A 26,817-nucleotide genomic window follows, 5' to 3' on the forward strand; every position below is an offset into this window, starting at 1 on the left:
ACTTGTAGGTGCAATGGCCTAAGGGCTTTGTGAATCAATGTTTTTTATAGCAGAAAACTTGACCAATTGAGATTTTTGGATTCTCAACTGCAGGATATGGCCCATAAAAGGTCGCTGGGCTACTCAATGTTAGGAGTCAGCGGCATTCTCAAGCGAACCCCGTGGTGATCGCGGTCAGTGCTCGCTGTATGTCCTCATCAAATGTTCTCACACACAAATCACCTTGCTACTCAATACATCACCAAGGTGGCAGGAGCAGCAGCACTTAACCCATATATTTACCAAGGTGAAACAAAAAATTGGAATGTAACTTTGTTTAAATGAAGCTGACACTTTATTATTCTATCTCGCACACCACGATCATCAAACAGCAGCAGCAGCCATCGTAAAGAGCATCATCACCATCATGAACAATGATCAGTCACCGTATTCACGTACAACTGTGGCCTCTTCCGTCACCGTCTGCACCAATTTGAGCAATGAGATTTTTTTTTTGCTCCAAAGTTTTTGATGGAAATGCCATTGCACCCCCACCCCCCACCTGACAGCGTGAACCACGACGGGACTGCACGGTAGAAATGCCTCAGAACCCACAGCACCGTTGCCCTCACCCCGGCCGCTCTGGGCCACCCTCAGACTGCGGGCATGAGTCGAGACAGTGGTCCGATGTTCAATTGCAAATGCGGCCGTCATTCCTGTTAAAAGTGGTGGAATGCTGGCTACAATCGAAAACCAAAAAGTATGGATCCTTGCAGTCACTAAAACTTCAAATCTAGAATCGAAGTGAATTGGACCTTTAAAACGTCTGAATCTTTTTAATGTAAAACAATTAAATTTTGGCATATGACATCATTCACGTGTCTACATTTCTATTGTACATACAAGGCCACGCATCTTGTTAAACGAACTATACAGACAAGATGCAAAAAGGTGTTCTCAAAACAGAATGCCGAATTGATATTCATCGCGTTGACAGGTAACAAAATATATTTAACATGTTAGAAAATTTACTTAATTTGTGCAGTGGAAGAAATCTGGGAAGCGAATCCCATGCAGAAAGATGCATTGCTAAATGATATATCGTGTTCTTTCATTGCTGTCATTCTGTCAATCTTAGGAAGCACCTGCTACATCAAATTAACGTGCTCGGTGGTTACACAAAACTAGTAAAACCCCACGTAAACTATTAAAAACAAACTACATTCGTGTCCATCACGCCAACTTTTGGTCAATGATGACCTGGACACAGGCCCACGCATGGTCCATAAAACTACGATTCAGTTAGACAAGAGAAGCACGTGCGGGACGCGGCCTACTCGGCATTCTGGGTAGCTGCGTGAATAAGTAAGTTGCGCATGTCTCGCGGCGGTCTCTCCGGCATTGCGAGCTCGGCTCGCGATGGTGTCGTCATGGAGATGAGTGGCATGTGAGGGTGTCACCGTGAGTGGTGCGTGAGGGTGTCACCGTGGAGGAGAGTGGTGAGTGAGGGTGTCACCATGGGGGGAGAGTGGTGAATGAGGGTGTCACCATGGGGGAGAGTGGTGAATGAGGGTGTCACCGTGGGGGAGAGTGGAGCGTGAGGGTGTCACCGTGAGTGGTGCGTGAGGGTGTCACCGTGAAGGAGGGTGGTGCGTGAGGGTGACACCGTGGAGGAGAGTGGTGAGTGAGGGTGTCACCGTGAGTGGTGCGTGAGGGTGTCACCGTGGAGGAGGGTGGTGCGTGAGGGTGTCACAGTGGAGGAGAGTGGTGAGTGAGGGTGTCACCGTGAGTGGTGCGTGAGGGTGTCACCGTGGAGGAGAGTGGTGAGTGAGGGTGTCACCGTGGAGGAGAGTGGTGAGTGAGGGTGTCACAGTGAGTGGTACGTGAGGGTGTCACCATGGAAGAGAGTGGTGCGTGAGGGTGTCACCGTGGAGGCGAGTGGTGAGGGTGTCACCGTGGAGGAGAGTGGTGAGTGAGGGTGTCACCGTGGAGGAGAGTGGGGTGACTGCGGGGGAGGAGACACCGAAAGAGCAGCCCGAGCCGAGAGAGCGTCCTCCTGGGGACCGCGAGCACTCAGCGATCGCTGCGCCGCAGGGGATGCGTCGTTCACGTTTTACTCTATTAGCCTGAATCGCAAAAGCCAAACACATTAGTCCGTACCACCATGGCCTTGAAATGAAAAATGTTAGCTTTAAATTGGCATGGGAACTAGTTACCTATTGGTAGATATTGGGTAACAGATAACCCCTTCAAAACGTATTAACACAAACTAATTTAAAAAAAGTGTAAAATGTTGCAGGCACGTGGAATCCTGGGCAACCACACTACCTTGTCCACAAGATAGTGTGTGTGTGTGTGTTGAGCTAGGGATTCTGTGTGTGTGTGTGTAGCAGGGGCGGAAGAGGCTCAGCTATGAGCCTGGAGTCCCCGTTCAAAGCCCGAGTGCTGGAGCCGGGACTGCTCAGCGTCGTTGCCGCCCCGGTCTGCGCTTCTTCTTGCGCACGGGGTCGAGCTCCTTGAAGGTCGCCTCCTCTGGCTCTCCTTCATCCTCATGCACCTTGTCTGATGAACATCACCAGGGCCCAGTCAACCACCGTAATTAGAAAACCACAGAGCCAGGCCCGCGAGCGTTTCGTCAACAACACAGGCTGCCCATCAACGCACGCCTAGTGCAGGCTCTGCCGTTCCAGGCTCTGCTCCTCCCCAGCCGCCTCCGCCATGCACTCAATCCAACACGGACGTTTTACAGGTGACCAAACATGAGACGGCAGAGTGAGGAATATGGACCCAATGGGTTGTATACAATCGCATATTGGCCATCTTTATACCCAAGAGCTACGAGTGAATGAGAAAGGCAGTTCCAAATCGGGCAAACCCCATACGACAAACCAGTGACGTAAGCTCATTTGGCTGTGACTCCAGTTGACATAAGAGAGTTGACTGCCGTGAGCTTGTCACTCCAACTGGATAAAAAATGACCTCAGGAATCAAGCAACAAACCTGCGTCAGCCACTTCGCGGACCACAATCGACTCCAGCTCCGTGGTGCATCTGTCCAAATGCTCCACCGTCGATCGCAGAATCTTACAGACTGCAAAGTGCATTCCGACATGCACACACGCAAATACCACGCGCGCACACACATGGGGATCATCAGGGATGGTGAGGTCAACTGCACGGTCATCGCGCAGTGGTCGACATGCTCGTGGAATCCTCCTCCACGGAGCCTGGAAGCCAACGCGGTTTCCCATTGCACAAACCACCAATGCACCAGAACGATAAATTATTTGGTGATGCTGCGCAAGCAGAACATAACAAGAAAACCACACGTTAGTCAATCACACCACGGCCTTAAACCTATCTAGAAGGCGACGTTTCGGGCAACGGCCCTCCTTCACAGCGCAGAGAGAGGCCAGAGAGTCTGCGTTTACAATTGCACGTCACCTGTGCACCGTGGCAACTAGCCGTGTGGCTCAGCGGCGGAGAGAGAAGGCTCGCGATTGCAAGGCTGCGAGTTAAAATCCTGGTTGATTCTAAATGTGGAGGGATTTCGGGGAGAACATGCAAACTCCAATTATAAAGGCGTCAGGGTCGGGATCTAATCCACGACCTCCTGTATACCGGGCGAGTAAGTTCACATCTCGCCACCGTGGCGCCCCATAACCTCCCTCACGAGGCACCGTGACTGTATCTGAGTGGCATCGCGGGTTTGGTATCGTCCAGATAAGGTACTGGATACCCGGCACCAAGGAGTCTGTGATCCGATGTGAAAATGCAGTGCACTCACTGTCTTCGGATTGACAACCACCAAGATTCACAACCACACAGATTAACTTGCTCTGTAAGGTTCCGTCTGCCAAAAGATGGACTGCAAATCACATTTAATTTAGGGAGTAAATAAAGTAAACGGTGTTCAAAGTAACCTCTTTAAAAGGAGTTCGGAGCCTTTACTCTATGACAGGATACAGTTTTGATTACAAAGCGGCACTTCTCCAAGATCCATCATCAGCAGATGCGAATCATTAAACCGCATCCGCACAAAGCGGGGCAGATGCAGATACCTGATGCACAAATGGAATATTAGAAAATCTCCGGTATGCGACTGTGGTCATCCAGAATAGACCCTATAACGTATAATGACGCAATATCGGTGTCGACTATCAGCCACCTTCGTCCCTCCTGGCCGTGACGACGCGTCCTGCCAAAGCCCCGCTCACTTCTCTTAGCAGCACTTTTGATGATGTAATTGATGTTGTTTTTGCTACTTTGCCCAAGCTTTGATAAAACGGACTTATATAAACATCTTGATTAGAGAGTTACATAAACATGTATACAACTTTTCACTTAATTATATGTAGTAGCTTGCCCTAACCATTTTCTCAATTTTGCACTCCTATCGTTTTTTTTATTGATTGCTGTTGTAACTGGCTGACCCACCCCCATACTGGACATCTGCAAAAAATAGCTTCATAGCTCATCGGATTCCTCCTTGCAGTCTAAATAAATATTTTGATTCTGATTAATCTTCGGACACAGAAAGCAAGAAACTTAAAAGGACATCATAACTAAATCAAGGCGAGCAGATATTTGACCCCGATAGCGGGCATGCAAGGAGGAGTGACCCTTACCATCCCACCGCAAGCTGGTGCGCTGCTCGCACTCCAGATGCTCCACGTGCTTCATCGCGTCCTTCAGCTCCTCCCGACGCATCTCCAACTGCGCGTCGGTGCGCTCCCACAGGTGCAGCTCTTCCGATTGCCGGAGCTGCGCCGTCGCCTTCCTCATCGCCGGATCCACCAAACGACGAAATTCGACAACGTAGTCGTGATACTGCGCCATCCTGGACACGTGGCCCTGGGACTCGTAGTGACCGCTCACGGAGATGCCGGACGCTCCATAGACAGCGGAGTCGACATTCAATCCGGGTTTGCTCGCCGAGCCGTACGCGTCCCACTCGGCGGCATCGACGTCCTCCTCCACCTTCACGAAGCTCACGCCGCACACGCCACAGTGCTCGTGGGTCAGCCGCGCGAGTTTGAGAACCGTTTGTCCTGTGGCTTCCTCCCTCAGTTTGGCGCTCAGGGCCATGGCAAACTGTAGGGCTCGCAGGGCCGCTCTCCACCTGCGCCGAGCCTTCTGATGCATCCGCTCCTCCATCTCCTGCCGCGTGGTCAAATGCTGCAGCAGCAGCTCGCTCCGCTCGGTGTCCTCGTACTCCTCCCCCTCCTCCCCCCTCTCCTCGCTGTCGCCGTTCAGGAACAGTTCCGGGTTCGAAGCGGAAATCCCCGACTCCTCCGGGTCATACTCAAATTGCTCGGGAAATCGGGAGGCCAACAACCTGTGGTAGAAGAAGCCACGCCTCTGCGAGCTCCACACGCAGTCGTAGAGACGCTCGTCATCCCTTTGTGTCAGAAGCACGTCCAGGATAACCGTCACGTCCCTGGGTCCTTTGGCCACGTCGGCCGCTTCCAAGCAGCGCAGGAGACGTGTCGGCAGCCTGTCCCGTCTCTCGGGCGAGAGGTGCTTGCTGGCGTTCCTGACGGCCGTGCGGATGCAGAACTGGAGGTGCTCCCTCCTCAGGATGTGGATGTTAACGAGCATGACCAGGTACAGCACGACCAGGCGCTCTGCTGCTCCCGACTCCACGCAGAGGTCATCATTGCAGGCTTTCAGCAGAAACTCATTGTGCTCGCCGCACGCCATGAGGGCCAAGAAGTTGACGTGCCTCACCATTCTGTTGTAGCCGGAAGGTTGGTGCTGGCCTCTGCTGAACTCATGAATAGCCTTGAAGATGTCACTGTGATGTTTTACCTGAAGGGGTGAACAATTAAACAATGTGAGAGTGAGTGCCGGAACATCACACCCACGTGTTTTCTCAGCGTGGGTTATGCTGCAACAATCGTACAATACAAATCGCAAAAATGCGCTACCAACTCGACGCGTACGTTGCCGCGGCCAATCTTTTCATTCATAATTGAGTTTTGGCTCGGAGACAGTTGCTGAATTTGGTTGTGTGGATTGTTCTTCAACTTACTGGTGAGCCGCAACTTTAAATGTTTGTGCACCACGTGGACATTAAATTTGTTTGGCCGTGTGCGGTGGTGTGGGGTTTCTAATGACACGCAGTTGGCCAGATAATTACGCGGCTTAATCCAACAATCTATTACGGTTCAATACACACCAAGACACCGTCCACGTATCTATTTGGAGCCAGATGTTATAGCCACATCCTGGGCGCTTAACCCTTTGATCAACGGGGACGTTTTTCTCACCATCAAATTCCGTTCCCAGAGCATGGCGCTGATTATGGCAGCCTCGGCCGGTTGGTGCACCCTGTTTTGTCTTGTTTTGTCTGTTAATTCAGCGTTCTGCCAAGTTTTTTGGAGTTCTCTAACAAGAGATGAACTTTTAAACATTAGGGAAGCAACCCCTGTGGATTTATTTCCCACTTTTCTGCTTCCAGCGGCAGAATTAGTGGGCATTCTAGTCAAAGCCGCGCTCGGCTTTGCTCAAGCAGTGAAACGCCGCCGAAGGGGTAAACGGGTGGGGGCTCTAGCACGGCTACGCAGACGCGGGATCCGAACAGTGCTTTCAAACTTTTTCCTCTCCAACGTACGTTCACTGTGCAACAAAATGGACGAACTTCAGCTACTGATAGTGAAAAACAGAGACTTTTTTCATCTTCTGTCTTGTGCTTCACGGAGACATGGCTGTGTGATTTGATCCCGGATACTGCATTACAACTGGCAGGCTTCCAACTCGTAAGATCGGATCGGGACATAGCACTCTCCGGCAAGACGACGGGCGGTGGTATTTGTTTTTACATTAACAGTGGCTGGTGTGTAGATGTAACAGCGATTCTGTAACATTGTTCTCCGGACCTGGAATCATTTTTTAAAAACTGTAAACATTTCTACTCGCCTCCCGAGTTCGCGTCGCTCATTTTGGTCGAAGTTTATTTGCCGCCGGGTCCTCAGGTTAAAGAGGCCCAACGCATGCTCGCCGACCAGATTCTGAGTGTGGAGCGAGAAAATCCGGATTCCCTGGTTATCGTACTCGGCGATTTTAACAAAGGTAATCTCAGCCTCGAACTCCCCATATACAAACAATTCATTAAATGCCCTACCAGAGAAGGGAACACTCTGGATCACTGCTACACTACAGTCAGTAGAGCCTACCACGCCATCCCCCGAGCAGCACTGGGACACTCTGACCATGCCATGGTCCACCTGATTCCTGCATACAGGCAGAGACTAAAGCTCTGTAAACCTGCTGTGAGGACATCTAAACAGTGAACCAGTGAGGCTATGGAGAATCTGCGGGCGTGCTCGGACCGTACTGACTGGGATATGTTCACGACTGCTACCAATAGCCTGGATGAACTCACAGAGGCTGTGACGTAGTACATCAGCTTCTGTGAGGACTGCTGTATTCCAACACGCATCAAGGTGAACTTCAACAACAAGCCCTGGTTTTCAGCAAAGCTCAGAAGATTGAGGTTGGAGAAAGAGGAAGCGTTTAGGAGTGGGGATAGAGACAGATTCAAAGAGTCGAAGAACAGGTTTAGCAAGGCGGTCAGAGAGGCTAAACGACTGTACTCCGAGAGACTAAAACATCAGTTCTCTGCTATCCACTCTGCTTCTGTCTGGAGAGGGCTCAGGCAGATCACCAACTACAAGCCCAGAGCCCCCCACACCACTAACAACTCCCGCCTGGCCAACGACCTGAACGAGTTCTACTGCAGATTTGAAAGAAAATTGGACTGTCCTGAACTACCGCTTCCCACCCAAGAGGCCTCCCCCCCCCTCCTCCCCACTACAGAGATGACTCTATCAATTCAGGAGGGAGAGGTTAATAGACTTTTCAAGAGGCAGAACCCCCGCAAAGCAGCTGGGCCAGCCTCTGTCTCTCCAGCGACCCTCAAGCACTGCGCTGACCAGCTGTCTCTCCGGTGTTCACCAACATCTTCAACACCTCACTGGAGACATGCCATGTACCAGCCTGTCTCAAGTCCTCCACCATCATCCCTGTGCCCAAAAAGCTAAGGCCAACAGGACCTAATGATTACAGACCCGTCGCCCTAACCTCTGTGGTAATGAAGTCTTTTGAGCACCTGGTGCTGGCACATCTCAAAGCTATCACAGACCCTCTCCTGGACCCCCTGCAGTTTGCCTACAGAGCCAACAGGTCTGTGGACGACGCAGTTAACATGGCCCTCCACTTCACCCTACAGCACCTGGACTCCCCAGCAACCTACGCCAGGATCCTGTTTGTGGACTTCAACTCTGCTTTCAACACCATCATCCCTGCCCTGCTTCAGGACAAGCTCTCCCAGCTGAACGTGCCCGACTCCACCTGCAGGTGGATCACAGACTTCCTGTCTGACAGGAAGCAGTGCGTTAGGCTGGGAACACGAGTCTCTGACTCCCGGTCCATCACACCGGATCTCCTCAGGGCTGCGTCCTTTCCCCTCTGCTCTTCTCCCTGTACACCAAAAGCTGCACCTCCAGTCATCACTCCGTCAAACTCTTTAAGTTTGCGGACGACACCACCATTCATTGGGCTCATCTCTGGTGGGGATGAGTGACTATAGGTGGGAAGCTGACAACCTGGTGACCTGGTGTAGCCATAACAACTTAGAGCTTAATGCTCTTAAGACAGTGGAGATGGTTGTGGACTTCAGGAAGAATACAGCCCCACTCACCCCCATCACCCTGTACGACTCCTCAGTCAACACTGTGGAGTCCTTCCGCTTCCTGGGCACTATCCTCTCCCAGGACCTCAAGTGAGAACTGAACATCAGCTCCCTCATAAAGAGAACACAACAGAGGATGTATTTCCTACGGCAGCTGAAGAAATTCGACCTGCCAAAGACAATGATGGTGCACTTCTACACAACCATCATTGAGTCCATCCTCACCTCCTCCATCACCATCTGGTACGCTCCTACCACTGCAAAGGACAAGAACTGCAGCGTATCATCCGCACTGCTTAGAAGGCGATTGGCTACAATCTGCCTACCCTCGAGGACCTGTACACCTCGAGGACCTTGAGGCGAGCGAGGTAGATTGTGGCCGACTCCTCCCACCCTGGACACTCTCTGTTCCAGCTACTCCCCTCCGGCAAAATGCTGTGGTCCATCAGGACCAAAACCTCACGCCACAAAAACAGTTTCTTCCCATCCGCTGCTGGCCTCTTCAACAAGGCCAGGGGCTCAAACTGACTTTAACGCTCAAACTGATTTTAACACAATATCTGTGTTAAATAGTTGTTGTGGTTGTAGACGGAGGTACTCGGAGACGGAGGTGAGTTAGGGGCTTCCGCCAGGGTTTATTAACAAGTATCACTATAAAGGGTTCCCTCTTCACCCCTTCCACTATCCCCGTTCCTCCAGTGACCCCGCTTACGTCACGGGGTCTCCCTTAAATACCCTCTGAGGCGAGACGTCACGTGCACTGCCCACCGCGTGCGACCCCACGTCCCGTGATGTCACCGCACCTGACAGCGCACGCGACGCCACCACTCTCCTCTACTCCTCTACATCTGCACAATGACACCCTGCTATATTTGCACTATGTTACCCTATTTGCATTTTTGTAATTTTATATTGTATATTATAGCTATTGTATATTTTAGATTTTATTTTATTCAATTTTTACATACTTTAGCTCTTTAGTATTAGTTAGACTTGTACGTTTAGTATAGTTAGACTTGTAAACCACTTATTTAAGATTTAAGATTCCTATATGTTGAATGTATGCACCTTCCGGCCAAAGTAAATTCCTTGTCTGTGCGAACTTTCATGGCGAATAAAACCCTTTCTGATTCATATTGGATCATTCTCAGCAGGAAAGCTACTGCAACCCCCATGTTACAGACAGACGGACGAACGGCCAGACAGAGTTAATGCAGGACTGCTTTCACTCTCCGTTGGAGGTAAATATCCAAGAGGAGCCCGTGCGGCCGAGTGCAGGAAGCTGCCATTAGGCTTGTCCGGCCGCGATGCGTCTGATCCATGCGTGGCACCCACCTGCGGGTTGGGCGGATGCATCCAGCTCCACAGGTTCAGCGTGGCGAGGTAGCCGTGCGGCAGGCAGACCGTGTTCACGTCGGGGCGCATGCTCGCGTGGACCGCGCAGACCAGCACCAACTGCAGCTCCGCCATCATCGCCGTGTTGGCGACGCTTGGCGCCAGGCTGCCGCTGCGACCCTGCCGCGTCTTGATCAGGTTGTGGAAGCGGTAAAAGGCGTGAGTCGAGCCCTGCACATCTCCCTGCGCAAATGCCTTCTCCACCGATTCCGTGAAGAGGTTGAAAAAGCTGGTGTAGCGTCCATTGCGCAGGACGACCATGCCGGCACTAACCGGCTCTGGCCTCTTCTGCTCGACGCGCCGGTAAAATGCTTCTTCTTCGGCACGCAGGAGCCTGCCGGGCTCCGTCGGAGAATTGACGGCGCGCGCCGCGCAGTACATTTTTAACCAAAGGTCGGTCGATTCCCTCCGGCTCTTCTCCCTGTGGGAGCCGACTTCTCGCGCCATGAGCTTGTGCATCACAAAGCTGACATGAGGGTTGCTCCGTATAGGCGCCAGAATGTCCCTGCAGGACGCCGGGTTTTCGGACAGCCCTCGCAGGTGGAAATGGCTGGGAAAAAGCAGGGCGAGGAGGTCCTCGCAGTCAGCCAACTCTGGCTTGGGAAGGAGCGCCTCTACAAACTTTGCCGCTTCGGGTCTCTGGGACTTTAGTTGCGGGACCACTTTCAGGAGAATTCCAGACAGCGTCACCAGGTGAACTTTGCTTGCCACCAACGTTTTCAATTCCGCCCTGCCGGCCGCACCGTGCATGTCGCGGCAATCTTGGAGCGGGCACGCTCTTCCCGTCAAGTGGCGCCTGCAGACGCTCGGCGTTTCACGTGCGCGGGACTCCGCCGCTCGGACGAGGCGCTCGCAGTGATCCAGCAGATGCTGCGCGAGGATATCGTCTGCCTTGGGCGTGGGTACGCACGGCTCACCGTCGCCGTGCCTCGAGCCGGCAGGGACGTCAAGGAACCTGGCGCCCTCGTGCCTCAACACTCTGCAGGTCTTCTCGCTCCGGCTCAGGCCGTAAAACTCGCAGCTCTTCGCCAGCCACTCCTCTTGATGAGCCGTGGCCTTCTCCGAGCTCGCGCCGCCGAGGAACCTCACCACGAGCTGCAGCAGAGGCTGCAGCACCTTGAGTATTTTGGGGATGACGTGGGGCGACCCCCCGCTCTCAACGTCCAGCAAAGCCACGGTCGCTTCGGCAGCACCTACAACCACGTCTGCCTTGAGGAAGAGCGTAATTGCTTCATGCAAGAGATTTTCGTCACTTTCCAACTTCCCAAGCATGTAGCACGCTTCAGCCTTCCCACTCACAAAGTTGTTATTTTCGCACGTTTCCCTCACGCTCTGGAGCTCTGCTTTTATTTCGCTCTGCTGCCCACGCAAAGCTTCCTCCTCTCCCTCCTCTCCCTCGTCTTGTCGGCTTGCGTGTGCCCACAACGCCTGCACCGCAGCACGAGCCTTCGCCAGGAGGCACTCGGCAGCAAATTGGCTCCCAGGCCTGGCGAGCTGCAACGCGTCGGTAATCATCCCATGTTTTCGAAGCATCTTCCCAGCCTCTTCCACTCTCCCCCTCTGCTTGAGGAGGGCGATGGTCTGGGCCAAAAAGTTGTTCATCTTGAGGAAGGCAAGTCGCTCCTCGAAGGGAACGCGGGACAGCGAGCGCATCATCGCGTCCTCGTCGCCCTGCTTCACGTGATGCCTGGCGGCCATGAAGCGGAGCTCGCGCCACTTCCACGGAAAGTCAGGGGCGAGGCCTCCGTCGGGGCTCTGCTCGGCCTCACACCTGGGCGCACACACCGTGGGGGGGGGGGGGAGGGGGGGTGGGGAGGCCCATGCCGTTCAACACTTTCAACGTAGGTCTGATATTGTTTTAATTCTCTACAGCACCTTCACCAAGGTGCCCAATGGCAATCATAAATAAAAGGTATTTTTTGGGTTAGGTCACGTAAATATAAATGTGTCGTTAAGCCAGCCACCACCCGACACAGCCAATTAGTAAGGTTTGCCACGTAAACAGAACATGCCAATTGGTTACTAGTACAACGATGTTTCACCAGGAATTACAACTAGCATCATCAGGCGACAGCCAAATTTGTGGAGAAATCCTCCTGTTTCACCTGATGATGCTGTACTAGTGTAGTGGTTTAACGTGTGCCAAGGGGGGTAATTGTAAACACGTGTGGGCTGGAAACAGTGGGGTCGTACCGGGACAGGCTGGTGTTGCTGGGGGACAACGGAGGAGACGGAGATGGCCCATTAGGCAAATATGGATGCAGGGCAGTGATTGGCCGGTTGTTGTTGTCAGGGACAGGGTGGCGCCTCTTAAGTCTGGGAATGGGGACAGGTGGCGGCGGGGGCCGCGGGTGCAGGGCGTCGGGGGGGGGGGGGGGGGGACGCTGGTTAATTAATTGGAAATTAATGAGGGGGATAAATAGGGGAGCGTCAGAGTAAGACGGGGAGTTGTGCTGGGAGCTGGACGGAGTCGGTCGGAGCAGAGGAAGAAGAAGCGTAGAGTAGCAGTGGAGTAGAAGAAGTGTAGGGTAGCAGTGGAGTAGAAGAAGAAGTATAGGGTAGCAGTAGAGACGGAGAATCTGAACGAGAGAGACAGTCGGAGTGAGACGGAGAAGCCGAGAGAAAGCGACGGCTGGAGTGGGACGGAGAAGCAGAGAGGGGAGTCGAGAGGGACGGAGAGAGAGGGAGGAACGGAGCGAGCGAGGCCGGCGGAGCGCGGCGAGCGAGCGGAGAACGCGTTGGAGAATGGTGGCAAAAATGTGCTGAGTTGGATAAAATAAAGTGACGACAGAAAAGGAAGAAGTTGTCAACGTAAAGTTTAGCACTACACTAGTAACGAATTGGCATGTTCTGTTTACGTGACAAACATTACTAATTGGCTGTGTCGGGTGGTGTCGGGTTTAACGACACATTTATATTTAAACGATCTAACCCAAAAAAAACCTGGATTATGGATGATATTGGTCGTGAAAGCCTGTGTTAAACTGGAAATCGAATGGTGCGATGAGATGAGTTGATGAGTAGTATGTGAATATGATGATGAGTGAAATAAAAGATGATGAAAGTGGCAATCTGTAGTTGATGAGTGAGTGTGATGAATGGGTAGGGAAGTTGGGAAGAAAGACTGTGTAAAAGATGGGGAATGGAGGGGGAAGGGGAGTTGGGGTAAGCAAGGGAATATTAGTGAGTTTTTAGGGAAGAGTGAAAAATAGTGATGCTGATTGTTTGACGATAATGCACAACCGTGGTTTCTCAATTATATAACCGTAAAAACGCCAAACAATCTTTTAGAAAATGAACGAACTGTATAACTATTAGAATAACTGACGTAGCGCCAAAATTGAAGCGTACAGATCACGTAACAATACAACATCTTCAACATGCGAAGAGGGCAACCGGGTTACGCAGACCAAAGTCGCACAATTGAAATGCAACCTGAGGCACGGGTGGAGTACATACCGTTCAATGAGCCTCGCAGCCTCGTCGTAGCACGAGCTCTTCATGTACCACCTGACTGCCTCTTGCACCTACTCGCACACGTGCAGCACGTGAGCACGAGGTCAACACGAGGCAGTCCCGATAGCGCGCGCTGCTGCTGCTGTCCTCGCATCATGTCAAATAGACAGCAGCAAAGACAACGCCACACGACTGCGGCTGACGACGAGGCTGTACAAACCTTCCTTTCTCTGGTCACGGCGATCGTACGCTGTAGAGTTTGTCTCACGTCCTCCACCTTTGTATCGCCAATCCACCTGTTGGCGTGGAGGGCCTCTACTTATTGATCCCTCCACGTGGCAGTGCGGGGCAGCTGATGCCAGTGATTTGTTGGCCCTCATTCTCTTTAACACGCCCAAGCCAGACGAGTTGACTGTCTTTTGCGTTCAAGTCTCCTGCTGGACCAGCTTTTTTGTCATCCTTTGGTCTTACAGAACGGCCGAGGAAGTAGATAACATAGAACTTCATCAAGTGGCCTACAGGTTACACACTGTCGGAGTCGCACTTTCCCTGTCTGCCCAGCCACCGAGAGTAATGTTGTCGTGTGACAGTCACACCGATATTTTGAATTCTCAGGAGCTGTCAACATTCCTGCAGAACCAAATATAACACGATGATGTTTGTTGTGCAGTCATTGGGCGACCGTGCCGAGACCATCGACTTTCTACACTTGAGAAGCTGCTTTATTCACAGGTGGCTGCTACCCGGATTCGAATTCAGTTCTTCTCAGCGGTGGCCATCAGAGCGTTCGGACCTCTGAGCCACCCGGCCACTTCGCCCTAACCCCGTATCATTAACGAGGCTTCAGCTCGTGCTAGACAGCTCGGGATAGGCAACACTCAGTTAGCACATGATAAAAAGCCACACGTCCTTCAGGCCGTGCCTCTTGCTTCGCTTTGCAATTGTTGTGATATCAATAACGGGGCAGATCCAATGTCGTAGCTTATAATACGGGCGACGTACTCAAGATGATGAATAACATTTACAGGCGTGTGATGAAAGATGGTAACGGAATGGGGGGGGGGGTAATGCCGGAGGCTCACCTTGCCGAGACGCTCGCACAGCCTGCCGCAGAGGGGGTAGCTCTTTGCGTTCTGCAGGCACTTGAGCACCATGTGGGGCAGGCCACACTCGAGGTACGTTTTGGCCAGGGTAAGGTAGTCCTGGGCCTTGCTGCTCGCAACACGCGCACAGCAGCAGCAGCAGCAGAGGGGGGGCGTCGTTGCATACCGAGAGCCGCCATTTGCCGAGAAGCGGCAACATTCTGTGATGCTCATGCCTGGCTAGGTACACCTTAAAGTAATGGGCAGTGACAAAGGCTTGCAAGTTAGACCACAGTGTAATGTGCGTCCCATTGTTTAAACAAAACAAAATATCATCACTGGCTACGTTCTATCAACTGTTAAATTAAGGCCTCCCCGAGCCGCCGCCATCCCTCATTGTCTAACAATGCAACAATTCAACAGCTCCTGCACAAAAGCCGGTAATCATGGCTCCATCTCCACGGTGGTCGTCCTTCCCGGCATTGCATTCTACCCGGGCCAACTTACTCTTTTCCGGTCAACATGACATCTCAGATTTTTGTCTATTCTCTGATCCATGCGTTTTCCTTTTCGTCTCTCAGTGTAATTCCCCCCATGCACCTCTGCACACTTCTTTGTGCCTTTCGCAAAAATATTCTTGGTGAGCGTCCACACTTCAAATCCACATCACTGCCGCCGGCGATGTGGATTGGGAAGCGTGGATTGGGAAGCGTGGACCGACTCACAGGTGGCACGGACCGGCTTCCCCAGGCACTCTTCCTCAGGTGCCGTCGATACTCGCTTCTCGCTATCGAGCGCCAACCCCCATCCTCCGCGCCAGTGCCGGCATGAGCAAGGCAGCCCGTGGCTGGCGCCGCGAGGGAGCAGCGCGGCGCAGGTGCGGCCGTACCGAGGGCTCCATCCGCTGCTCTGCATGCGTAGCACGGTATCGTGAGCCAGCGCGAGCTTCTCCTTTACCGCATCCCCACCCTTGTGGTAGCACTTGGCTGCCACCTGCACACAAAGACAAAGATCCCCCCCGTACAGCCTTAACAGACTGTTGGGCGAGTGCTGTTTGCGAGCACCTTTGAAGGCCTGTACGGCGCACGAGAGGCTGGTGCTATAATGCTGTTTCCTTGTCCTGGAGGAAACTTCCTGCGTGGATAAACCCATATACGTAAGTAAGATGTTTGTTTGCATGTGTTATCACACGTATTTGTGATTCCTTGTAACCTGGTGTCTATTTTGTGTTTTAAAATATTAACACCACCTGTATAATGCCAGAAAGGGTAAAACATTTTTTATCATCTGAAAACTGGCAAAAGGGTCCCATGGAAATGTGTTTATCTCTGCTATGTTCTGAGTGGGTCACCTCTGCCAAAGGCTTGAGGTTTGAGTTCCAAGATGTTAAAACCTCGCCTGGGATACAGGAGGTTGTGGGTTCAATCCTGACCCTGATGGAGTTTGCATGTCTCTCTCTCCTCGTGGTCGCATGGAATTTTCTCTGTGTACTCCGATTTTTCCCTCCACATTTATAAATACGCGTTAACAGTATTTTGCTGCTAGATTATCCACTGCATTGACCTTTGATTTGTGGCTAGGTTGCTTCTGAAAAAGAGCTCTATAACTCAGTGGGCCTTACCCTGGTAAAATAAAACAAGTTTAGTTTAGTTAAATAGGTAACCGTGCATTCAATAACAAACACTTGCAAGCGATGGCTCCACTGCCACACTCAGGCCCAGGTGTCCAGAGCGAGCTGTCTCGGCACTCACCTTCCAGCGACGATGCTTGAAGAAGTAATCTCCCTGAGCGTTCCACTCCTCCGGCGTGGAAGAGCGCACAAATATACCATCATCCAGGGCTGCAGGACAAAAGACAAAGGTCTCCCATATAGCCTTAACAGACTGTTGGGGAAAGTGCTGTTAAGCGAGCTAAATCTTAAAATGAGAGGAGAGAGGTAAGAGGTTGCGTGGAGGGAAGTGGGGTTAGATGAGAGGGGAGAGGCAGGAGAGTGCTTGGAGAGGAGTAAAGGGAGATGAGAGACAGGAGAGTGCTTGGAGGAGAGTGGAGTAAGATGAGAAGGGACAGGCAGGAGAGGACATGGAAGTGAGTAGGGTGAGATGAGAGGGGAGAGGCAGGAAAGTACATGGAGATGAGTAGGGTGAGATGAGAGGGAAGAGGTAGGCGAGTGCTTGGAGGGGTGTGAGATGAGAGGGGAGAGGCAGGAGAATGGGGAGGGGCGTGGAGTGACACGAGTGGTAGTCAGGGCTGAATCCATGGAGGCTCTTGGGAGAGGTAGGATAGTGCGTGCGCGAGTTGGATGAGTGATCGGCTCGAGAGCCGGCGGAGCGTTATGGCCGAAGCAGTGACGCGAGTCGCCACCCACCTTCTTCTTCGCCCGGGGTGGTACGGACAAGTGAGACGAGGTTCCTCCTGACGAGGTAGCGGAACATGGGCGTGCGCTTCTCTTTGTGGTCATCAAACACCCAGAGGTTGACCCGGGCGCGCGTCACCGCCGTGTACAGGTGCTTGAGCTCGCTGATCAGCACCTGGGGAAATACGGTGCGGTGAGCTGGGCGCCCGCGTCCGGGTCACCGCATGGCCTCGGCGAAGCCCCCTCGCAAGTGAAACCCTGCCGCTCGTTGTAGCCACCACCCTCTGCAGTGTGTGTGACAAACCGAGCCTGCGAAAGCCCAGTACACGTATGTATGTTGAACGTTTTTCACACTGTACGTAGCCAATCACCCTCATCGGAGGTGAATGGGAAGGACAACAAACTAAACACAAAAAGAAGTTCTAAATACATTTTTTTATAATTTAAATTGAAAGTGCATAGTTCAGTGGCTTCCTAACATCAGAAGGAAGAGCGTTTCAGACAGCTGCAAAGGCCGCTGTGAGGATGACCGGAGTTTGTGTGATGGTTTATGCTCATTGACGAGATCAGCAAGATTTTTATACAAACTATTCTAGTTTGTCAATTTTCATTAGGATAAAAAAATAAACCGCCAATTTTGATTCAGGGATTCTTCAAATGCCTTTAATCAAGTAATGTTGATCATGACAATGGTTTGCGTTTGACAGAGTGCCACCCTCCTGTATGCTGGGTCTTCCCAGAGCAGTTTAAATCTTACATCTCATCTCAACACATTCGAATTCGAAAGGGCACTCCCAGTGGCAGCTGTCCCCTGGGGGCACAAGGTGCCTCAGCACTTGACCTGCCAACAGACATGAGTCTGCCAGTCGGGGGCAATGATTATTGCCACGTGTAATCGCCACAGAGTAATCGCCTGGAATATGCTCAATCTCATCAGTTATAATAAGCTAAGCTGGTTTGGGCCTTGCTAGTGCTTCCATGTGTCACCGCCATGCATAACACTTGTTGGAGGCTGCGGAGCTCCGTTATGGGCAGCAGAGGGAGGTGTAGCATCTATTGCTATACTGATACTGCACTTCCATGCTCCCACGTCTACGCTCCCCGACTTCACCAACCCACATTCACCAGCGTGGTGAAGTATGGTCAAATCACCCCCACAGCTCGCCTGGCATGGGGAGGCCCTCATCCGGCAGCGGAGTGACAAAACAGCTGAACGTGTGCACGTGCGCAAGGGTTCAAGTGCAGTCCGAAGTCGACTCTGGTTTATGAATGTCAGGTTCCGTGGAGGAGGCCTGTGGGGGCGAACGCTTGGCACGGTTAGCGGTGTTGGTGGAGCCAGCTTGGTGGGGATAGACTGTGCAGCAGCAACGACATGAATAACCGGACGACATATCCCATTCACAGATCTGTGCCACCATATGGAAAATAAAATAACTTTTAAAAACTTCCTGTCTACCATAAGGCACTCTGGAATGCATGATCTGAGCAGCATTGCGTGACAAGGAATGTGAGAAGTACTTTCACGTGGAGGACAGATGTGTGGGTGCCACAGTGGCGAGATGTTAACTATCTCACCTGCTATACAGAAGGTCATGGGTTCCATCCCAACCCTGGTACCTGTATATTTGGAGTTTGCATGTTCTCCTCGTGGTCACGTGGATTTTTCTCCGGGTCCATATTTAGAAACATGCATTTAGAGTATTTGGCTGAGAAAAAAAAATCCACATCATAAGCTACTTCACTGAGCTATCATTTGTGGCCAGGCTGCTTCTGAAAAAGAGCGATATAGCTCAGTGGCCTTGCCTGGTAAAACCTATTTACATTTTTGTTTAAATGTTGATACTGCTCAACCTGAGCTATAAGTGCTCTGTTACTTGCATTGTCTTTGTACTGTTCGCCTTTAGACATTCTCTGGTCTAATACCGGTGGTGAGACAAGGCCATGAAGAAGGCGGTCTCTGGTGTCGGACAATCAGTTTCAAAGACAATGTGTTTATTATCAGAGGATTTTTGTTTTCGTGTTTTGCCACAAGTACGTGTGGTTAATGCAGACTTGATGCCTTGCAAAATGTATCTATTTGGTGTTTGAACATCTTAACACCTGTTTTATTTCCAGAAAGGGTAAAACCTTTTCTTATTTTTAATTATGTAAAAAAAATGTTTAAAGATTAATGAAGGAGAGGTATCGTCTGCTTGTTTGCATTGTGCAGCGGTAGCTGGCAGACAGCGAGCGACTGCGAGTGAGGAGCCGACCTTGTGGGCAATGGAGTCAAAGTTGAGAGGGCGAGAGCAGGGCAGCACTTCCTCCAGCAACACCTCCTGGAGCGGCTGCGGTGAGGGCACGGCGCTGGCATCGTTGCGGACAGGCGCCTCGTACGAGTTCACCACTCGCCACTCCTTGGTTGCCTGCACTCGCCAATCGCGGGCGTAAAGAACACGGCCGGGGTGAAGGTACAAGTCGTATTTGGTGGTGGGATGCATGCAAGTGAGACGCCGCGAGAGAATGAGATGAGCGGAGAGAGTTCAGCTGGTGTGACCACAAGGACGGTGAAGATGTGCCAGGACATAATGGCTGCAAGCTGGAATCACTGAGGAGTCCCTTGACAAGGACGGAAGGTGGCATATTGGGGACACATGCAACGTGGCTCGCAGCTCAAAATATGATGGAGATGATACAGCAGGAGAAGGGGGGGGGGCAAGAGAAAGGCAGAAAATGGTCGGTGGGACAATGCGAGACAGTCGGACTAGATTCTTCACTGAAGAGTGCAAGAGGTGGAAATAGACTGGACATCTGTGAAGAAGAGCTTCATAGCTCATCAGATTCCTCCTGCAGTCTACATAAAGATTCTGATTCTGATTAAAACCAGGATTTTCAATGTGACCCGGCCACCTGCTGTGGAGGTGGCCAGTCGTTACGGCAAATTGGTCGTCATGGCAAGCTGGTCGTCATTTGAGTAAATTGGTCGTTTTTGGTAAATTGTTCGTGATGACAAGTTGGTCGTTGTGGTATGTTTCTTGTAAGTTTGTCATTGTTGTAAGTGGGATGGTAAATAGGGAATTGCACCAAGCGGAGGCCATGGGGGAGCTTGCCTCTGAGTCGGAGAAAAAGTTGTAGAGGAGGACGTCGTCGAACTCCAGCCCCTTGGCCTCGTAGATGGTGAGCACCAGGCCCAGGCTCAGCTCCTCTGGGAGATGCTCCTTGGCTTTCTCATTACAAACCAGGATCACCTGTTACGCACAAAAGGCAAAGGTACCCTGTGTGGCGTACGCAGACTATTGGGGCAAGTGCTATTGGCGAGCACCTGCAAAGGGCCGGCACTGAGCACGAGGGGGGTGGTGGTTAGCACCACGCCCGGCTGCCTTTGTTTCCCCAGCGATGTTTACACACCGCACAAGATAGTCCTTGAAGGCTGAATCGACCTAGGGGAAGCCCACAACCAGTTAATGTATTCGTTAATTGATGTAGCTGCTATCCACTACGCCGTGCGTGTTTACCTGTGTAATTACTCACATGTAAGGGCATGCGTGCACTCACAAGCAGATAATACAATGCGCGACATGTAGACTAACCCTAACCTGCACGAAGCACTCCTTACACTCGAGTACGGGCTCGGTTTGGAACTGTGAGGCTAGATCTTAACACGAGTATGGTTGGCTACGTACAGTGCGAAAGAAGTTCAACATACATACACATAGAGGATACTCGTTAACAAATCGTTCGGCCCATTACTTAAATAAGGGTGCCTTGTGCTTCGTATGCGAGTATAAAGCTAAGACACGTACAAACCGGCATTGCTAACTGGTAACTAATCCGCTAACCGGTTTAAGCATCGATTACTGGTTATGAAAGTCTAGGAACCAGTAACCGATTCCAATGGAACTTTCAAGTCAGTCATGAATGCACCGATTGGCGCACACGTACAAATGGCACGGCGGCCTAGATCACCCCTTGGTTACATTTGTCCTAGTTACTGGGTTGAGAAAAGATAGAGGGGCAGCCCTGCAATTGCTTTATTGCTCATTACACTGCTGGCAGAAGGGCCTCCAATAGAGGGTATTTGGCATTGTCTCCTAAGCTAACGTCTTGGAAGAAGGAGGCGTACCCCCTCACTTTATCCCACCACGCGTAACCTGCTAACCGACTGCGGTGAGCCTGTGTATATTGCCGGGTGGATAGTGGGGGGGAGGAATTTTAAAAACCTGCTCAATTGTTACAGCTGCTGTGCCCAGAACCAACGACCGCTGGATTGCAAGTCCAGTATGCTGCCTATGACACCACTGTGGCAGATCCTAAGTTGAAAAGGTTCCGTTTACTGCTGCAGATTTCTACACGTGCGGAAAAACGGTTTATACCGGTTTTATGCGGATTACCGATGACTCAAACAAAGCCGACCTCCACCGCCCAATCCCAAACAAACCTGGTGCGCCCCGAACTCTATGGGCTGGGCGCGGCGCTGGTGGCCGCGCAGCAGGATGGCCAGGTCCTCGGAGCTGCACGAGTCGAGCAGGATGGGCCGCGGCCCCGTGAACAGCCCCTGGTCCCGTGGCAGCCAGTCTAGCGACTCTGGGAAGAAGTGCTGGAGCAGGTCCACAATGCTGGAGGCAAATTCCAGGATGCCTGCCGCGAGGACACAGGGACACGGAGAGGACGGAGCGGTGGTGGTTACAGAGGGGATCGTGTAGGCCACAGGTTAACAGACCAAGTGTTTTACTTGTGGTCCCACCTGAGAAGGCACGGCTTGACTTGTGCCAAGGTTGTTGCGTTTTTAATAGTATTACTATAACCTACAATACACAGGTGTGTTGTAACTAATTGGCACGTTTTGTTTACGTGACAAACCTTACCAATTTGCTGTCGGGTGGTGGTGGGTTTAATGACACATTTTCATATTTACGCAATCTAACCTAAAAAAGAAATGTATTTTGGATAATAATGGTTGCGAAAGCAACCCGACTAGTTTTGCTCCCAGCTGCATTCGCAGAAGGGCGGTGGTATATGGCAAAAAGGGGCCTTCCCCAAAAATATAGCGGATTAATTAGATACCGGTTCAGAGCCCGAGTCCAATCAGCTCACTCAAGCCGACTCTGCCCCATGGACCACGGAGAGTCTGCAGACCGGACCTCAATGGTAGCGACAGCGGCTCAGCATGCCTCCCACCTGGCCCCCCAGGCGCACATCTGCACGTGGTCGTGGGCGCTTACCCGAGTGCGAGCGGTAGTTCTGGCAGAGCTCGTAGAGACGCTTGGGCTTGCGCACGTCAATGCGCGAGTGATGCGTCGTGGCGCCGCCACCTGGCGGGAGGCTGGCGAAATGGAAGAGCGAGCGCAGCTCACTGAAGCGGAAGGCCACGCCGCGCATGATGCTCTGGGCCGTGTCCCCCGTGAGAAACATGGCATTGGGGTCGGCACAGCAGCGCATGAGCAACGCCAATTCGGCCTGCACACGGGACACGGGGGTGGTGGGGGGGGGGGGCGAAGGGGGGTGGCGGTCGCAGACGACGGCGCTCGTCAATCAGCACCACTTTGCCGTGGTCTCTCCACCATGAACGTCCTCCCGCTGTGGGGCAAACGCCTTCCGCTGGTGTCGGCCGCTCTTCACCTTCACTTCTACAAATCATGTTGTCTCCCGCTTTCTCCTTTGCCTTCTAATCCGCCGTTAGTCTCGCCTGTCTGTCCCCTGACATCCTAGCTAGATGTCCTGCTCAGGTCTTCATAATCAACGATTTTTGGGTTTAGATCGCGTTATTTATAAATGTGTCGTAACCCTCCACCACCCGACACGGCCAATCAGTAAAAAAAAAAGTGTCACGTTGACAAAAGACAAATAGTTCACTGCTTTAGCCCACCGGTGTGTTGAAGCGTGAAACCACAACATTTACAATTTGAGTACGACGTTTCGCTGGTAATTGCATCCAGCATCATCGGGCAATTTGTCTTTTGTCAACGTGACACTTTTTTTTTTACTGATTGGCCGTGTCGGGTGGTGGAGGGTTACGACACATTTATAAATAACGCGATCTAAACCCAAAAATCGTTGATTATGAACAATATTGGTCGCGAAAGCCTACGTGTTAAACTGCTCAGGTCTATTTCAGCGTTATTATTTTGTAGCAGACATTTGTCATGCACTTTTTGATTCTCAAGTGTTGATTCACACTTTGGTCCGTCGCTCCTGGTTATGTTCACCAATGGCGTGCTGTACCTCCCTACCTTGTTATTTAGTTATGGACCTGGTTGGTGCTGTGGGTCACTTTGGTGAAATACAACAATCCATACATGCACAATGCACATGCTCTAGAAATGTTTATTTTTCAGATTCAAGCATTTTGGATTCTTGCATTTTTATTACCATTTTGAACATTTAGGGGATTTTAGGATTTTCGGGCAATAAACATTAAGCAATAATTATTAAACGCGTCTTCGTGCGAACAAAAGTGACATCGCCCAATGCCACGCGAGGCTACTTTTGGTGAGAAAAAAATGAAGTGACATCATTTCCTGTAACGTCATACTTTTGGATCAATCCGAATTCAAACAAACAATTCTGATCGTCCGAATTTCTTATCTAGGTCCAATTTTCACATTTTTCAGATTTATCCGAAAATCAGGAACACATCCCCAATGTGCCCTGAGATCTGGACATCTGTAAAAAAGAGATTTATAGGTCATCGGATTCCTCCAGTGTAACTAAATGTTCTGATTCTGATCGACTTAACACATGCACCGACACGGTTGATTTTGCACCTGCGTAAAGTCCTGGATCTCGTCCCCGTAGAGCTCATGTATTGACCAAGGCATGACCTCGAGCTGGCAGAGGCGAGAGTAGATGTGGAACACGAGATCCTCCTCGTCAAAGAAGCACCTCTGGGACTTGACGTGCTGGTAGGCGCGGAACAGCTGATGCACCTCGCCACGGTCCCCGGTGAAGTTGGGCGCCCGCTTCTGGCCCAGCTCCTTATAGTGCTCCAAACCGAGGACCCCGTTGGGGCTCTTGAGGGCCTCCATGGAGCCCTTTATGAAAGACTTGATCTCCATCCACACCATGGCAGGGTTATACGGGCTCTTCCCCTTCACCATGGCTGGCCAGATGTCGCTTGTGAAGACTTCGTACGTCACAAACTTTCTGGGGTCCTCTTTTTTGGATTCGTGAAATTTACCAATATCCGCCTGGTGGTCTTCCTCGTTGTCAGGATCCTCTTCCATCGCGTCTTCTGCATTATTGAGGTCCAAAATATCGTCGTCCATGGACCACCCATGGACGGCTTTCTTTAAGCTTCCATCTTCGTTCCTGGCAAAGAACGGGTTGGCGAGCGACGCATCGAGCAGCAGAAGGAGTTGTCGCGAGTTCAAGAAGAGCGGAAAGTTATCATCTTTGACGTCCTGGAGCCTGCACACGCTGCTGATGTTAATGGGCGAGTAGTGCCGGGTGCCGGCAGTAGATTTGGATAGTTCCACAAAGTTCCTTTGCACCTCGTGAGACAGCACATGGTTCTTGGTGACGAACAGCTGATGAAGATGTTCATAAATTGGAGCAGCACCTTCCTCGAGTTGCTGACTTACAAGCTGTGTGGCACCAATCTCAGCGGCAGGTTCCAATAAATAATTTCCTCGGTCAATTTCGAAACGCTCTGAAGCATGGAGGCAAGCTTCCCGTTCCAGCTCACACGTCCCCTTTCGGCTGGAATCATCTACACAGCCGTTCTTCACAGGGCAGTCAAGGGCAACGTTCTCCCTGGCTCCCACGTCGTCCGGCAACGGAGGCGGCGGAAGCATGGCCTTCGGGATCCACGGCTCTCCCAAGAGTGTGGTCGTCTGCCAATACCTGTCGAACATGTTCCACAGCCGGTACATCAGGCACGTGGTCTTGCCGGTGCCCGAGCGGCCAATGAGGATGATGGCTTCCAAGGGCGTGGGGTTCAGGTTGATGACCGCGTGCTCCAGCTCTCCCACGCGGAATGGGTATTCGATCGTCTGCTCGGGGCAGCGCAGGACGTTGAGCGCCACGGTCGTGCTGAAGGTGTGGAACTTCATGATGTTGTACTCAGTCTCCATCGTGCTCGCTGGAGGAAAGTAATCTCGGGCTTCTGCTGTCACGGGCTGGGCACCATCAGAGCTGCCCGTCTTGACGAAGAGCAGCGGATACCTCTGCCGCACGTTCTGCTGCGAGGGGAACGATGCCCGCTCGATGCCCTTCAGCTTGTGGTGGAGCAAGCAGGATGTCCCGCGGTTGTAGGAGGAAATTATCCTCTTTATTCTGTGGTCGAGTTGCTTGTGCTCAAGGACAATGTCCCAAATGCGGATGATCTCGCTGTAGACTTCTCCAGTCTTTTCTCCCGAAGTAGACTCTTCAGAATCGATGATTTTCTCGGGCTCGGCACTGCAACGTGGCGAAAAGTCGATTGCCAATTCCCAAAGCAGCCTGGCAGCCTTGTCTAACCTGGCCTCAAACAGCCTGATCTCGCTGGACTCGGCGATGCCTTTCACTTGCTTGATGCGGTGAAGGTGCCAGTCACCGTTGCCAAGCGAGTAAATCACCCTTACGATCTTCCTCTTCGTGGTGTGCGGGAGGCTCTTATCGTTGAGAATTCTGAGGGCATCGCGGGTGCACTCGATCTCCCAGGTCAGCGAGTTGAAGTCAGGACCCGCCACGCCGTCGTCACCATCGTCATCGTCCCCTACACTGTTCTCATCACGTGCATTTTCACCGTCGGACAAACTGTACGTTTCATCAAGTGCATCCGGAAGCTCCTGCCTCGGTGGCGTATGCTGCGGAGGCTGCGGCGGGGCGCTTCCACCAGCTTGGCGTTCGGCGACACTCAAAGGCGACTCCGTGACTGTTGGCGCAGGAGACCTTGGCTCCGCAGATTTTGCCGTCTGCATCTTCACAGGATCGTATTCTTCAATGAGATCTTCAATTTCTCGGGCCAAAGCGTCTCTGGCCAAACTGACCACATCCTTCTTCAGAGCATCCACTTTTTCCACGTCGTCTCCAGCGTCATCATCATCCTCCTCGACTGTTTCATCCACAAAATCAGAGGACGCCTCGGGCCCGACCTCCGTCTTGGCGTGCGTGCCGTTGCGCTCCGGCGGGCGCTTGCGTCTCCTGCCGTCGCGTCCCTTTCTGCTGTTGCCTTTCTGCTTGCAGGCCATGCTATTCCACATCTGCATGCGGGGGTCTTTCTGCTTGATGCCCCAGAATGCGTGCCTCCCTTCCTTGTTTTGGCACGTGTGATCGATGCGGTACGAGGCGAGCGAGCGCAGTATCTCATTGTGGTGCTTTGAATGCGGCAAAGAGAAGACGAGGTGCAGCAGGGAGTTGCCATCCGCGTCCCTCACATTGACATTCGGGGCTTTCTCCAAAAGCAACTTCAGAATGTGCAGCCCCTCTTCGTCTGGAAAAAAAAACAGTGCAAAAAAATATAAAGCAGGTCCTGAAATGCGGCTCTACACTAATCGCCCAGAGTGCGCCCGATCTCGTCGGTTCTCGCAAGCTCAGTAGGACTGAGCCTGCAATGGGGCCAGGTTGCAAACAACATGCCGACCAGGTTGTCGTAGACGGCTGCGGGACTGCTACGTGGCGGTCAGCAGAAGGCAGTGTGGCAAATCCACTATTGTACTGTGTTCATCTTCTTGGTTCTTTCGGTAGTCACGTAGAAGGGAAGTAATACAATAATAAAAATAAAACAATGAAATCATTCTCACGACGTTTCGGCCACAACGCAAGCAGCCGTCCTCAGGTGAAGACCAGGTCTGTCGGGGAGACAGCGTCTGAATGAAACACCACCACACTTGGAGCGTATATTTAAGCTGGGTTGGAAGGGGGGAAGGGCGCCTTGACAAAATAATTTGCATATCAAGA

General features: G+C 51.8%; 1 protein-coding gene across 8 annotated transcripts in view; it reads right to left on the reverse strand.

Moving 5' to 3' along the window:
• Nucleotides 1–311: 311 nt before the first annotated feature.
• TRANK1 (tetratricopeptide repeat and ankyrin repeat containing 1) overlaps nt 312–26,817 on the reverse strand; it is a 54,982-nt gene continuing 28,476 nt past the window's right edge. For 7 of the 8 annotated variants that reach the window (XM_078607618.1, XM_078607616.1, XM_078607617.1 and 4 more), the window contains 15 exons: nt 23,703–26,350; nt 22,161–22,395; nt 21,377–21,576; nt 20,044–20,186; nt 19,212–19,359; nt 16,972–17,134; nt 16,358–16,446; nt 15,496–15,599; nt 14,607–14,736; nt 13,528–13,595; nt 12,262–12,384; nt 10,009–11,839; nt 4,607–5,789; nt 2,980–3,069; nt 312–2,541 (listed from right to left, as the gene is read on the reverse strand). In XM_078607618.1, coding sequence (XP_078463744.1) covers nt 2,441–2,541; nt 2,980–3,069; nt 4,607–5,789; nt 10,009–11,839; nt 12,262–12,384; nt 13,528–13,595; nt 14,607–14,736; nt 15,496–15,599; nt 16,358–16,446; nt 16,972–17,134; nt 19,212–19,359; nt 20,044–20,186; nt 21,377–21,576; nt 22,161–22,395; nt 23,703–26,350 — 7,256 coding nt within the window. In that variant the 3' untranslated portion in view covers nt 312–2,440. The remainder of the gene's footprint in view (nt 2,542–2,979; nt 3,070–4,606; nt 5,790–10,008; nt 11,840–12,261; nt 12,385–13,527; nt 13,596–14,606; nt 14,737–15,495; nt 15,600–16,357; nt 16,447–16,971; nt 17,135–19,211; nt 19,360–20,043; nt 20,187–21,376; nt 21,577–22,160; nt 22,396–23,702; nt 26,351–26,817) is intronic. The other variant, XM_078607619.1, reaches the window with a different exon arrangement.

Source organism: Lampetra planeri, chromosome 28, assembly GCF_965212315.1.
Source record: "Lampetra planeri chromosome 28, kcLamPlan1.2.h2, whole genome shotgun sequence".
Classification (NCBI taxonomy): domain Eukaryota; kingdom Metazoa; phylum Chordata; class Hyperoartia; order Petromyzontiformes; family Petromyzontidae; genus Lampetra; species Lampetra planeri.